The sequence below is a fragment of the Physeter macrocephalus genome, chromosome 18 (genome assembly GCF_002837175.3).
Source record: "Physeter macrocephalus isolate SW-GA chromosome 18, ASM283717v5, whole genome shotgun sequence".
NCBI lineage: Eukaryota > Metazoa > Chordata > Mammalia > Artiodactyla > Physeteridae > Physeter > Physeter macrocephalus.
This window is the reverse complement of record NC_041231.1, coordinates 10,901,237-10,915,737: the sequence shown is the minus strand read 5'-3', so window position 1 is coordinate 10,915,737 and position 14,501 is coordinate 10,901,237. Positions and strand designations below refer to the sequence as shown.

The window sequence follows — 14,501 nt, the reverse complement described above, 5'->3', positions numbered from 1 at the left end:
AGGTTATGATAAGAGAAACTGCAAGAGCACATAATTTTACCAATACTCATTTTTTAGTAACATGACCTACTATAAAATTATTCTAATTGCACTCCTTTCTTACCCTTGGTATAAAGAGTTATAATGAGGAGCAAGAATAAAGGAAATCAGATTCCTAGGCACAGACTAGAACAACATCGGACTCAGCCTTTAGCTAAATGCACCTTTTCACATCCGTCCGTGCCAGATAGGGTCACTATGTCATAAGGGCCTGCAGTAAGAGTGGTGGTTCCTTGAGAATCACTTTATGTGCATCATTTGCTTGAGAACCTGGAAGAAGCTAGGAGTGTGATGCTGGGGAGAGAGAAAGGACGGTGAATATAAGAAAATTAATAATATGTAGAGTAGGATTTCATTTTTGTCATAAATTTTAAAAGAAAGGATATTGATATGTAAGATTATCAGTGCTAGGTGGTGGAATTATGGTTGATTTGTTTTCTTTTTTGTGTATCTATATTTAAAAGAAATTTGTGATTTTTATTACACAAGTTATAGTATGTAGTCATTGTAGAAAAATAGAAGCTATAGATTTTTAAAAGAAGGCCATAGCAATCTTCTATAAATCCACCACCCAGAAATAACGACACTGGGCTTCCCTGGTGGCGCAGTGGTTGAGAGTCCGCCTGCCGATGCAGGGGACGCGGGTTCGTGCCCCGGTCCGGGAGGATCCCACGTGCCGCGGAGCGGCTGGGCCCGTGAGCCATGGCCGCCGAGCCTGCGCGTCCGGAGCCTGCGCTCCGCAACGGGAGAGGCCGCAACAGTGAGAGGCCCGCGTACCGCAAAAAAAAAAAAAAAAAAAAATAACGACACTAATATTTTGTTTATTTCCAGATAGTGTCCTATGTCTATCAACATATGTATAACTTAAATTTATTCACTTTTGGTGAAACCAAAGTGACAGTGAAAACCAAGCGCCAGTGAAAGATGGTACCTTTGAAAAAACCCATAACCAAATAAGGAATTTATTTCTGTTAGGGTGTAAGAGGAAACTATTTGAAGTAATCAGAAAGGACCCAGTCTTCATTTATCATCCTTTTCCCTATTTTTTCCATAAAGAATACAGATTACTTCTGTAATCCAAATTAATGAAGTCACCTAATCAACTCTTTTAAATGCCTCAAATAATTAAAAAGAAAAGAAAAAGAGAGAGAGAGAGAGAGAGAGAGAGAGAAAGGGCTGCACACAGGAGTCCAGATGACAGGGGCTGTAGCAACCGAGATCCTTCGCACATGCGTGAGGCAAAGGGCAGCTCCGCCTCATTTCCTGCGTGTTTACACCGTGACCCTGCCTCCCAGCTCCCTCTCCTCACTGTTGCCATGTCACCTGCCCCTTCCCCCAGAAAATGATGAAGGACAACAACCTGGTCCGCCACCTGGACGCCTGTGAGACCATGGGCAATGCCACGGCCATCTGCTCGGACAAGACGGGCACACTCACCACCAACCGCATGACGGTGGTGCAGGCCTACGTGGGCGACGTCCATTACAAGGAGATCCCCGACCCCAGCTCCATCAACGCCAAAACCATGGAGCTGCTGGTCAGCGCCATTGCCATCAACAGCGCCTACACCACCAAGATTCTGGTAAGTGGTGCAGCCTCCACCAGAGGGAGGAGCGTCCAGGGGGCGATACAGAAGTACTGGGCAGGCTAAGCAATGTGATGCATAATGTTAAATCCTACTGATGTGTTTTGGGTGGTCAGATAGTAAGCAGCTTGTTTCTCTTTGACTTAGCTATGCTGTTTGCATGACCAAAAAAAAGATTGTCGTTAATTGTGTTTTTTAGACCCTGTCATTGCCCTCCCTACCAAAAAGAAAATCTTTTTATTACTTAGCTTTTGCTGTATAACTACTCCAAAACGTAGTGGCTGAAAACCAGACTGTGTATTTAGCTCACATTTCTTGTGAGTCAGGAGCTCAGGCTGGGCTCAACTGGGGGACCATGTCCTCGTGTGTCTGCGGTGGGTCACATCCACAGCTCTGCTGATCTTGGCAGGACTCTAGGCTGATCTGGGGTGGCCTCGGCTGGGATGGTTGATCTCTGTTCTGTGTGGTCCACCTCCTCCAGCAGGCGAATCTGGGCTCTTCACGTTACCATTTCGCCACATCCTATTGGCCAACACAAGTCGAGAGGCCCGTCCAGATTCAAGCAGCAGGGAAATAGACTCCATCTCTAATGGGAGGAACTTCAAAGTCAGACTGTAAAGGGCGTGGATTCCGAGAGGGTACGAATTGCGGCCATTTACACAGTCTACCACTGGCGACGACATTGTTGTTAGTAATAGTAGTGGTAGTACCAGTTTTGGTAAGAAAAACTCTCATATTCCTGTCTCAGCTCAGCTGCCTAGATGCATCATGCTAGAATCCCTGATTGGCTTAGAAGCATAGGTTGCCTTTTTGTAATTAACTAGTATTTGAATGAAGAGAAATACAAACGTGTCCATCCAGAGCTCAGTCGGCTCCCAGATGTAGGACATTTCTATGGTGTGAGCGTCTGGGTAAGCAGCTGAGCTTTTCTGCTTACCCTGCCAACGTGCCCTAGCCCTGACCTCTCCTTCGGCTCCTGAGCCAGCCTGAACCTTCAGGATCAGGCTGGGTGGCAGGAGTGCCAGAAGCTTTATCGAATCTGGGAGGAGAGCATGAGTTAGCGGCAAAGGGCCAAAGGTTGGTGGGGGGTACGGGAGGAGGCGACTCCCGCCTCTAGACACTGGGGCTGCAAGGACTGCACCCTCCCCTGCGGTTGAGCAGGTACCCCTGCATCAGCCCAGAGCTGCAGGCTGGGGAGGCAGCACTGACAGAAGGAGAAAGTAGGTCGGGAGAAAGCGTGCAGATGGATGATAGAGGATGCTGGGGGCGGCAGGAGAGCGGGGCGGGGGAATGCCAGAAATGACGGCGTTTTTGTCTTCTCCCCACCCCACCCCATCCCCTACCTCCCAGCCCCGACTTGGGAATCAAGGGAGGTTGACGATGCTTTATTCTGTTCCCCAGGCCTTCCTAAAATAACTGAGATGCTGTTAACGATCTCGTCCCGCAGAGAGGGGAGTGGGGCAATTCCCAGAACAGGCTTCTGGTGATGGGAGTGGCCGTGTGGGCAGAGCCCTGCAAGATGGGCTTGAATTGAGATGTATATTATGCAATTACAGTAAAAAGGAGTTCTTGGATCTGCCAGGAGGGCTGCGAAACATCTTTGCAGCGATAAGGCTCAATTAGGCAGTGCTTCACAGCACCGGTGGCAAAGCTAAAATTCATTTCCAGATGTCGTTGACTGAGGCTGTATCCAGGTGGCTTAAAGGACAGGGGTCCGTCAGTCCGCCTGGGGGAAAAGTGTATCTGCCAAGACTGGAAAGAGCTCAAGCACCTGGGAACCGGGATCCTTGGTTTGTAAACAGGCCAAGTCACTTACCTCTCGGGCACCAGTGTCCCCTTCTGTGCCTTGAACCCTGGCATCCTAGAACCCTTGTGCCTCTCTTTCTGGGGCTGCCCTGAAAGAACCCTGGCCACACGGTTCTCTTTGCTGGGGGCTGATGGCCGACAGTGTGGAAGGGACAGCAGAGGCCCCTGGTATGTCTGGGTGGCGGTTAAAGCTCACACTCTGGTGCCAGACAGCCTGGGTTCAAATCCCTCACTAGCTGTGTGACTGTAAACAAGTTACTTAACCTCTCCGTGCCTCAGTTTCCTGGGGGAGATGATAGGATTATTGTTAGGGTGAAATGAGTTAGTAAGTGGAAAGTGCTTAGCACAAGGCCTGGCACATATTCAGCACTCAGGGTGATTAGCGTTGTTGTTCGTCAGCAGTAAAATCATCCCTTTGTAACCAGGCAGAGGCTAATCAATAAACGAATAGACAGCAGAGGCATCAGGGCTACAGAGGGAAAGGGTCTTGCCCAAAGATACACAACCAATCAGTGGCAAAGCCAACTTATAGATACCCTAAAGCCAGCTATTGAGTAGGGCGTCCAGATTAGGTCCTTGAAACCAATCCGGCAGCATCTTTAGTATTGGTTGGTCTCAGGAAGGAAGGCCTGGAATCCAGAGCGTCAGATTCACAGCCAGGGCTGTCAGCCATATTGGTAGAAGGGGCTCCCAGGGACTGCCCTTCTAGGCCTAGAGGAATTTTGAGAAGAGTCACAGGCTGCTCAGTCGAGGGTGGAAGTCCAGCCACCTTCCAGACCAGTCTGGGAAATCTAGACTGCAAAACATCCTTACCATGCAAGAGGAGATGGGCGGGAAAGGCACGCAATGTCCCCACACTACCCATAAGCTTTGTTTGGGAAATGAGCTTGGCCTGGGAAACAGACCATGGGCAAGGCTGTATTTCCCCCTGTACGAGGGTGCCGATTCTTCTGTGTCTCCCTGCAGTCTGATGCAGGCTGTGTGCTCTTTGAGAGGGAGAGACACAGCTGAGTTATCTCTGCTCCCCCCAGCATAGGCTCTTGGGAAGTACTGGTTGGGCGGGTGAGGTCAGTGAATTGACTGGTGAATAAATGTATAGATATGTAGCAGTGAGATGAGGACTAGGTAGGGAGAAGGATGGATGGATGAGTGGGGCATGGATGGAGAGATGGGTGGGTGGGTGGATGGATGGATGGATGGATGGATGAGTAAATGGAAGAGTAGACAGATGGATGAATATGTGGGTGGTGGATGGATGAATATGAATTGATAAGAGGCTCAGGACAGGGCTACCTCTATGTTCTACCTTCCTATTCTTGTGGCAGCAAGAAGTAGGAGTTGGCCTTGGTCCCAGTCCCACGGCTAATACCAGTGCTCTCTTGGTACTTCCAGCATGCCGAGCGAATCTCTTCTGAAACTTCCCTCAACTCTCTAGTCTGCATTGATCCGGAGACTTCCAAATTAGCTAGTGCCTGTTATTGTAAAAGATTTTTTTTTAACTAGATGAGTATTTGCAGGGGTAGCTTGTGTAGGTGTAATCTACATGGATTCGTGGACCTTAAGGACCTCCTGGTTCAGCCCCCTCACTTTACTCTGAGGCCCAGAAATGGGAGAGGACTTGGGCCAAGTCACCCTGTGGGTTAGTGGAGTTAGAATCCAGATGTCCTGACACCCAATCCAGTAAGCAGAGGTTAGGAGCTTTGGCTCTGAAGTCCGACAGACCGAGATTCAAACTTCAGCTGCAGCACTTACCACCCATGTGACCCTGAGCAAGTTAACTAACCTCTTCAAGCCTCTGTTTTCCAATCTGTAAAATGAGTATACAATTAATCATAATCATTAATATTCACTTAGCCAGACTCATTGCTGAGTGCTTAACCCATGTTGCCTTGTAGGAGGACCCCATGAAGTAGGGGACATCACATCTCCAATTCATAGATAAGGACACTGATGCTGGAAGGAGTTAAAGAACATGCCCAGAGCCCCAGAGCAGATGAGAGGCTGAGCCAGGGTTCACATCCAGGTCTGTCCAGTCCAGAGCCTGCACAGCTCACCACCACTCCTTCTCCAAGTCCTCTGGCTGCGCCTTTGCCTTGAGGCAGTTCCAGGGCTGCTGTAAGATCAGATGGGATGTATGTGTGGCTGTCAGCGCAGTGCTTGACATGTAGCAAGCGCTCAGTCCGCTCCGGTTGTTACTCTTGTTACTTCTGTTATTACTTCTGAGCCTTACCCTCTGTAGTGTGCTTTGCCAGCCACTGTCTAGCTTGATGCTCCACATCCCTTCCAGGTAATCAAGGCAAATAGGACAATTCCCGTCTTGCAGCTAAGAAAACAGAGCTGCAGAAATATCGAGTAACCTGCCCAGGGCTGCTGCTGACACCAAGTGACAGAGTTGAGTCCAGAGAATTCTGGAGGAGTTTACCAGGCGGGTGAGGGAGCAAGGTCATTGCAGGCAGGGCCACAGCCTGCCAAAGCCCAGGGACCTCTCAGGAGATTTGGCAGTCTGTGGCCTGGACATTTCCCAGGGCCACAGTGATGAGAGGCGAGGCTTGGAAGGCCGAGGGGGAGTTAGGTGGCAGCAGATAAGCCCTTAGCAGGCTTTCTCATCACAATGCTGAGAACCACCCAGGCGCGGGTGGAGGGTGGTGTGAGAGCCAAGGCTGCCAGCGGGAAGGCCAGAAAAAGTGACCCAGGAGGCCCCTCTCAGAGGGCCAGCCTCTACCCCATGCCCCATCCCTTCTGCGGATGGCAGAACTTTCTTCTTTCCACTCCTATTTCTAACCATTAGGAACGAAACTTGCCCTCTGAGGGAAGCTACCTGAATCATCTTTTAGTCAGAAATTGCTTCCCCACCTCAGAAATCCTGGCACACCCTCAGATTTGCTTTGTCGCTTCCGACTCTTTGAACGTCAAGACTTCTGCTGGCTTCTTCTTCTTGTAGCCCTGCTGCTTCTTGAGCTGCAGCTGAGCTTTCAAATGGAAATAGCTCCTCCTCAGACTTCAGAGGCACTGCGCTTTCTTGGGAAAACATTCTCCTTTTCCACCCACGTTTATTCTGTGCGCTGAAACCACCCAAGTGGACTTTAAGCTTAAATTTTATGAGACCTCTTTTAACGAAGGTTGACACTACAGTTAACATTTGAATTATTAAAATGAAGGTGGGCACTTGTGGAGCCAAATTGTTGGAAGTTTATGGCGTATGTTCTGGAAACATCAACTACGGAAAGAAAAGCAAGTCTCCATGGAGCCCCTGAAGTGGTTCTGGAAGAAGGAACAGGGAGGGTCTGCCTGGAAGGGTGGTTTTCCTGAGTAAATAAGCCAAACTTCACCTAGTTAGAAACTCCAGGTCTTCAGTCTACCCCATTCCCAAACTGAGGTGCCTTCATCCACAGAGAGCCCCCATGACCCCCAAAGGCAGGAAGTATCTGCTTGATTGTATTTCTCACAAATCTTAGACCTAGAGCTCCTGAGAGGAGGGGAGAGGAGGGAGGTGACTCTAGGAAACAGTCAGCCCTTGAACTCAGATCTGGCTCCAAACCCGGGGTGCAACTAAATATTCCAATGAACCTCAAACCCCCGGAGTCAGGCCAGCTCTGCGAGGGGCTCTGGCCAAGACAGGGGTTCCAGAAGACGCTGAAGCCCCTGGAAGTGGCTCAGCTGGGCATTAAGATGGGGAGGTGGGGCGGCCCTTCGTTCTGGTCTGTGAAGTGACAGGGCCCTTTGTGTTGGATTCAGCAGCTGTTTTGGTTCTGTTTGGTTTTGTTTGTTTTTGCAAACACCATCCCTCAGAGAACGGTTTAAAGCACATAACCCTGAATGGGGAATTCTGATTTTTAACAGCACTGTTAATCCCTGTATCCCACCTTCTCACCCTGTGCACGTGCCACAAAACACACACCACATGCGCCTACCACGCACACACACGCACACACACACCACATGCACACATACGCACAGTGCATTGGCGAGCTCGGGAAGGTCCCCAGGAAACCTGCTTTCCAGCGTGTGTCTCCGCAGGGCGTTTCAGCCTGTCCCAGCTGTTCAGGACACACACCCTGCTCTATGCCTTTGCAGTCCCTGGGGAAAGTCCGTGATTCTGCCCCCTGCTACTGCTCGAGGCCCAGCACCTGAGAGGCGCCTGGGGAGGCAGACCCTCAGGTGACAATTCTGGAGGCCAAAGTTCTGACAAAATCCAATCCCACCTGGCCTCCCATTGGCAGCTCTCCTCACCCACAAACACCAAATTATTCATTTATTCATTCAACACATATTCACTGATTACCCCAAGTGGGAAGCAGAGATAAGCAAGACAGCCCTCCACCCCCCCGCAACCATGGGCTCTAAACCAATCACCCACCAGTTACCTAGTTAACCAACCGTCTCAAATGCTAGTGAAGAGAGGCAGGGCTGCTGGGAGAGCGTGTGCTGTGTGGGCTCAGAGCTGAGAACAGCTGGGGTCCAATCCTAGCTCGGCCACTTACTAGCTGTGTGACCTGGTCTCTCCAGGCCAACCTGTGCACATGGGAATAATAACAGCCTGACCCCTAGGGAGCCATGAGGATACAACCGAGGATGCACGTGAAGAGCTTAGTAAAGAGCTGGCAAAGTCACTGCTGCAGCTGCCGAGGCTGCCTGATGGTCCATCTGGGCATCGGGGAGGCTCCTCTGCCAGTGCCTGTCCTCGAGGGGTGAGGGGGAGTGGGCTAGGCCACCAGACACAGCCAGCAAGCAAAAAGTCATTTTCTAATGCGCTCTCACAAAGGTCATCCTGTGGCAGTTGCTGCGATTTACCGTGCTATGGTCGCTGCGTTTGGGGGGACAGGGAGGAGGGGGTGTGGAGGATTTTTTAATATTGTAGTAGAATACACATAACTTAAAATCTATCATCTTAGCCATGTTAGTGCACACTTCGGTGTCATTAAGCACATTCACATTGTACCACCATCGCCACCACCCATCTCCAGAACTTTCCATCTTCCCCAACTGCAACTCTGTTCCCATTAGACACTAACTCCTCCTCCCCCTCCCCCAGCCCCTGGCGCCCACCCTTCTGCTTTCTGTGTCTATAAATTTGACTACTCTAGGGCCCCTGTGTAAGTGGAATCACACAGTACCTGTCCTTTTCTGTCTGGCTTATTTCACTTAGCATAATGTCCTCAAGGTTCATCCATGTTGTAACGTGTCAGAATTTCCTTCCTTTTTAAGGCTGAATAATATTCCACTGTATGTGTAGATCATATTTTGCTTATCTATTCATCTGTCAATGGACACTTGGGTTGCTTCCACCTTTTTACTACTGTGAATAATCCTGCTGTGAACACAGGTGTACAAATATCTACTCGAGTCTCTCGCTTTCAATTCTTTTGGGTATATACCCAGAAGTAAAATTGCTGGATCATATGATAATTCTATGTGCAGTTTTTTTGAGGAACCTCCACACTGGTTTCCACAGTAGCTGCACCATTTTACATTCCCGCCAACAGTGCACAAGGGTTCCAATTTCTCCACATCCTCGCCAGCACTTGTTTTCTGTTTCTTGTTTTTGTTTTTGTTTTTGTTTTTGCGATACGCGGGCCTCTCACTGTTGTGGCCTCTCCCGTTGCGGAGCGCAGGCTCCGGACGCGCAGGCTCAGCGGCCATGGCTCACGGGCCCAGCCGCTCCGCGGCATGTGGGATCTTCCCGGACCGGGGCACGAACCCTGCGGAGCGCAGGCTCCGGACGCGCAGGCTCAGCGGCCGTGGCTCACGGGCCCAGCGGCTCCGCGGCACGTGGGATCCTCCCGGTACGGGGCACCAACCCGTGTCCCCTGCATCGGCAGGCGGAGTCTCAACCACTGCGCCACCAGGGAAGCCCTTGTTTTCTGTTTTGTTTTGGATAGTGGCCATCCTCATGAGTGTGAGGCGGTACCTGCTAGCTATGGTTTTTTTCATCTCATTTTTGCACATGTTATTTATAACTTGTCACTCTTCAAGTCATCATTCCTTGGTCTTAGCTCTAGTGACCCCCAAGCATTCCAAAACAGGAGCATGAATTGTCGTCTCAAAGTTACACCCATAGCTGCACCCAGCACTCCCAAAGGGCTTAGTGCCCATACAGGGAAAAGAGCTGGATACAGTGTGGCACTAGGAATCAGGGCACCTGGGGGTAGCCCCAGGCCTGCCCCCCTGCAGGTCTGTGATGAGGAGCAAATCACTTCCCCCCAGGCCTGCTTCCTGCCCCTCAAAACCAGCGCCTTAACTCCCTTACAGAATTAGAGCCCTAGAGAGCAAGCTTCATGGAAAGTCTACAGCAATAGTAAAACCTCTGGGTTTGTCAAGACAAAAAAAGCCAAAAGAAAAAAGGGGCGAGTCCCTACTTCTTAATAATGCATGTAGGCGATTTTAGAGCTCAAGTTCATGGTAACAAATTGAATTACGGAGGAGGCAGCTCTGCCATTTGCAACCATAGATTGTTTGAAACCCATTTAGGGGAAAATTAAAATATCTCACAGAGGGTAATAAAATGCTGCCTGTTTCACAGGCATAACTGCTTAGCTCTCTTGGGCAAATAAGTAATTAGGCATTTTTATTTCAGTCCTCTGTGTCATCATCTTCTTTCATTAGTGGAGGGGCAAAAAACTGTTGTGGAAGATACATAAAACCCTGGAAATCACCAGAAGGTTAACTATAAAATTGTAAAAAAAAAAAATGGTAAGTAAATAAATATATAAATTTTAAAAGCACAACATAACTGCATACTGCAGAGGCTAAGGGGAGTGCTTAGGATTTCTTTTCCCAAACATCAGAAAGGGGAAACTGTCAGATTCCTCTGCTTCCAGATCAAATCCCACCGAAGAGCTTGGGTGCGGGGAGCCTTCCAAGGCCCCTGATGCCTGGACATAGTTGAACGTGGCATGGAGCAGGGAGGGTGTTCTAAGGCTTGACCCGTGGCCCCCAGACCCCCTCTGAGGGACCTGCAGCTCTGCCTTGTTCTACCATCCTTCACCACCATCCACCATCCACTTGAAGGAGTGGGTTGATTTTTCTCTCAGCTAGAAATCATCTGCTAGAGCCTCTCCATTTTACAGATGGGGAAACTGAGGACAAGAGCTTAGGGTCTAAGGGTATATACGCCTAGGTCAATGCCCATGACCCGACAGGGCTCGGGTCTGCTCCCGGGGCCCGAGTCCTAACTGTGGATGGGGCAGTTGGCCAGGGACATGTCCTGTTGCCATCCTGCCCCCCGCACAGCCAGTCCATGCAGTATCTCCTAGACTCCGTCTTCTTGCCTGCTGCTCTTTGGAACAACACGAAGGAAGCTGAGGGTGAGGATCCAGGGGGTTCCTGTGCAAGGCTGGTCTGAGACCCACAAAGAGCCACTCATGGCGGGGTCGGGGGACACAGAATGCTCATAGGTGTTATTCCTCTTCAGTATCTCTCTGGGGCTTGGGTTTATCCGTGTTGGCTTTTACCACTCCCAAAGCCAGCTCCACCTGAGTCGGTGCACATTAATTTTATACCAGTGGTCTGAGTGTGTATATGCATGTGTGGCGGCTGCCCATGGGAGGTGAGTTTACCTGCCTTATGAACTTCCCACAGCCGCCTGCCAATCCCACCATTAACGCCCACATGGAGGCGTCTCGTTCTTACCTATTTGCCTTGTCTCCCCCCACCCCACACTGGTCTGCGTTGAGCCATCCAGCAAACAATGAGTAAATGCCTACTGTGTGTCGGGCTCTGTGCTGGCCCTGAGAACCCAGCGGGGAGAGAATACAACAACTCCTTCTCGGGGTGACAAACCCACAAAGCAATTTTCAAAGACAAGGAAATACCTGTGCTGGTCCTTAAAGGGCAAGGAGGAGTTTGCCTGGCAGGGAAGGAGGAAGCAGGGGTGAAGGCACAGAGGCATGAAACAGCTCGTGTTCCGGCAGCCACACGAAGAAGTGAGAGGCGCTGGGGAGATGTGGTCGGTGGTTTGACTGAGGCTCAGGGCAGGAGCTGCGGTGTCCAGTTAAAAAGAAACGAACTAACGCTGTGAATGGGGGTGACTCTCAAAAATTGAATGTTACATGAGTGAAGCAAGTTACGGAAGAATATGTACAGCCTCCTTACATGACGTTTTCAACATGCAAAACAGGGCTGCACATATGTACGTTAGGTTAAACTACATGAAATTGCCAATGGTTGGCCATTGTGACATACGAAAATAGCAGTTGCATTTGGTTCAACTTCAAGTGAAGTCACAAGGGACATTGCATCCAGAGCACAGAATACTACCCAGTCATGAAAAGGAACACGCTCCTGACACATGCAACAACTTGTCTGCATTGCCGGGGGATCGTGCTGAGTGAAAAGAAGCCAATCTCCGAAGGTTACATACTGTATGATTCCATTTATATAACATGCTCAGAATGACTGAATTATGGGGCTGGAGAACAGCTTAGTGGTTGCAGGGGCAGGGACGGGGAAGGGAGGGCGGTGACTGCAGTCATATAAGCGTGGCACGGGGAGTGCTGTGGCAAACTGTTGTGTGTCTTGATGATGGTTGTCACAGGAATCTACATGTGATGCCATTGCTCAGAACTAAACACACGCACATGCACACACACACAGAGAAGTGCACTAAAACTGGTGAAATCTGAATCCAGCGGGTTAGATTGTATCAGTGTCAGCGTCTTGGTTGTGGCATTGTGCTACAGTCATACAGGGAGTGAGCCCTGGGGGAGACGGAATGAAGGGTATATGACATCTCTCTGTGTTATTTCTTATTGCCTGTGAAACTAGCACTATCTCGAAATAAAAAGTTAAAACACACAGGGCAAGGATTAATGCCAAATTTAGGTTAGAGTTTCTTTCTGGGACAAGGGGTGCGTTATGCAGATGCGGAGGGGTACATAGGGGCATTCAACTTTATCTGTTAGGCTTTACTTCTTAAAAAAGAAAAATCTGAAGCAAACATGGCCTAGAACTCAGGTTCTCCAGAACTGGCGGGTCTGTGCACAAATTTTTTTTATTATTCGGTCACACGTTTATGTTTGACATAGTTCATAATTTTTCAACAGCTGATCTTGCTTAATTCCCTTCAGACAGAGCCCGGATTGGGTCTGGGACGCAGAAGCCTGAGGTGGGGGGGAGGGGTGGCCCCGAGGGGCGGCCCCACCCACAGGCAAGCGGCAGCCCGGTGAGCACCCCGCCTCTCCCCGCAGCCCCCGGAGAAGGAGGGCGCCCTGCCCCGGCAGGTGGGCAACAAAACAGAGTGCGGCCTGCTGGGCTTCGTGCTGGACCTGAAGCAGGACTACCAGCCTGTGCGCAACCAGATGCCGGAGGAGAAGCTGTACAAGGTCTACACCTTCAACTCCGTGCGCAAGTCCATGAGCACCGTAATCAAGCTGCCCGACGAGAGCTTCCGCATGTACAGCAAGGGCGCTTCAGAGATCCTGCTCAAGAAGTAAGCGGTGCGGGAGCGGGGGCGGGGGGCGGGGTGCAGGCACAGGCCGCGGGGAGGGGCCGGGGGCACCCAGGGTCACAGCAAGGGCCGTGCCCAACGTCCCGCCGCAAGACCACCTGCACGTGCCCTCCCCCAGGGCTTTTGCCACTGTTTCCTGTTAAACGTTTCTGCAGGGAGTCCTCCCTCTTCTCCTCCCTAAGTCACTGGCTCATGAGGAAGTTCTTCCCATTATCACTGTCAGAGCCCCTGCATGTCACTTCCCTGAGCGTGGAGTTGGTAGACGGCGTGATTTTTCACTGTGAGCCGGTCTCCTCTGGCTCCAGGTGCCAGAAGTAAGCCTGGAGAACTAAGCAAATCAGCCCCCCTCTCTGGGCCCCAGTTTACACATTTGTACCTTGAGGGAGACTCAACCCTGGTCACACATTAGAATCGCCCCAGGGAGCTTTTAAAAAAAAAACACTGATTCCTGGACTCACCCCCAACGAACTGAATTGGAACCTCTGGCGTGGGGCCCGCAGGGGGGTGTTTATTCAGTGCTTTCCCAAGCCATCCTGATGCGCAGGCAGGGTCAGGAACCACTAGCGGAGGTTTCATGCCCCCTGAAAACCATTTTCGCTGTGGAACTATTTTTTTCAGATGAAATCTTGTGAAGATGAAACAGAGCAAAGTAGATCTGCTCTTGCTGAAATGGCCTGGGGCAGATATTACAACAAGGCCGCCTGATTTCTTTTTGGCTGGTCCTGATTTCATCCCTGCCTGGGGCCCAGGGGCCAGGACCACCCCTGAAGCATTATGGGAGATGGTCTGGACGAGCCCTGGATGACCAGCCACGGCCAGTGGGACGTCACTGGGGAGGTGGGGGTGAGCTGCGAGCCCGTCGGAGGGAGGGTCTTTGGGCCCTTGGCTGGACCTTACCCGGCCCCCTCCCACCTCCCCCAGGTGCTGCAAAATCCTCAACGGGGCGGGTGAGCCCCGGGTCTTCCGGCCCCGCGACCGGGACGAGATGGTGAAGAAGGTGATTGAGCCCATGGCCTGCGACGGGCTCCGCACCATCTGCGTGGCTTACCGCGACTTACCCAGCAGCCCCGAGCCCGACTGGGACAACGAGAATGACATCCTCAACGACCTCACCTGCATCTGCGTGGTGGGCATCGAGGACCCCGTGCGGCCCGAGGCAGGTGCCCCGCCGTGGAGCTCGGGGAAGCGGGTGAAGCTGGGCGTCCAGCCTGCTGGGTGACCTGGCGTATGTCGCCTCACCCCCGTAAGCCTCAGTTTCCCTGCAAGGCCCACGGGGTCTTCTCTGTATCTACTCCTAAACATTCAGACTCTTAAGGCCAGCGTAGCCACACTTATCTGCTTGGGACATGGGGTGCAACCCACAGCCTGCCAGCCGGCGTAGCTCTACCGTGAAGGCTGCCCTGCCCTAGAAGCCTCAGAGGAGCCAGGATCTCCTGTCACAAATCCGTAGGCCCAGATTCCAGGGTCCCTGCAAAGGAGACGCCCAATAACAAAGGTTACCACACTCAAGAAGACCCCAAATGTGGGCATCCCCATCAGCATTTAGAGTTCTCCCCATCCAGACCAAGTTTACCAGTTAGTTTTCCCTAGTGACGCAGCGGGCAGGCTGCCTCTATCAGGTTACCA

The 14,501-nt window shown here is 51.1% G+C and overlaps 1 protein-coding gene across 1 annotated transcript; it reads left to right on the top strand.

Annotated features, from left to right (window-relative positions):
• Positions 1–1,233: 1,233 nt before the first annotated feature.
• Positions 1,234–14,299, top strand: LOC114484211 (plasma membrane calcium-transporting ATPase 2-like). The gene is made up of 4 exons (XM_028478827.1): positions 1,234–1,272; positions 1,379–1,621; positions 12,616–12,857; positions 13,797–14,299. Exons 1-4 carry the CDS (start codon positions 1,234–1,236, stop codon positions 14,092–14,094), a joined length of 822 nt encoding a protein of 273 aa, XP_028334628.1. The 3' UTR covers positions 14,095–14,299.
• The last annotated feature ends 202 nt before the right edge of the window (positions 14,300–14,501 follow it).

What these genes read in the sequence shown, in the direction of transcription:
- LOC114484211 (XM_028478827.1), top strand. Translation starts at nt 1,234, where the DNA reads ATGACAGGGGCTGTAGCAACCGAGATCCTTCGCACATGC. An exon ending in CCTACACCACCAAGATTCTG is followed by an intron (nt 1,622 to 12,615) that starts GTAAGTGGTGCA and finishes CTCTCCCCGCAG; the next exon opens with CCCCCGGAGAAGGAGGGCGC. An exon ending in TCAGAGATCCTGCTCAAGAA is followed by an intron (nt 12,858 to 13,796) that starts GTAAGCGGTGCG and finishes CACCTCCCCCAG; the next exon opens with GTGCTGCAAAATCCTCAACG.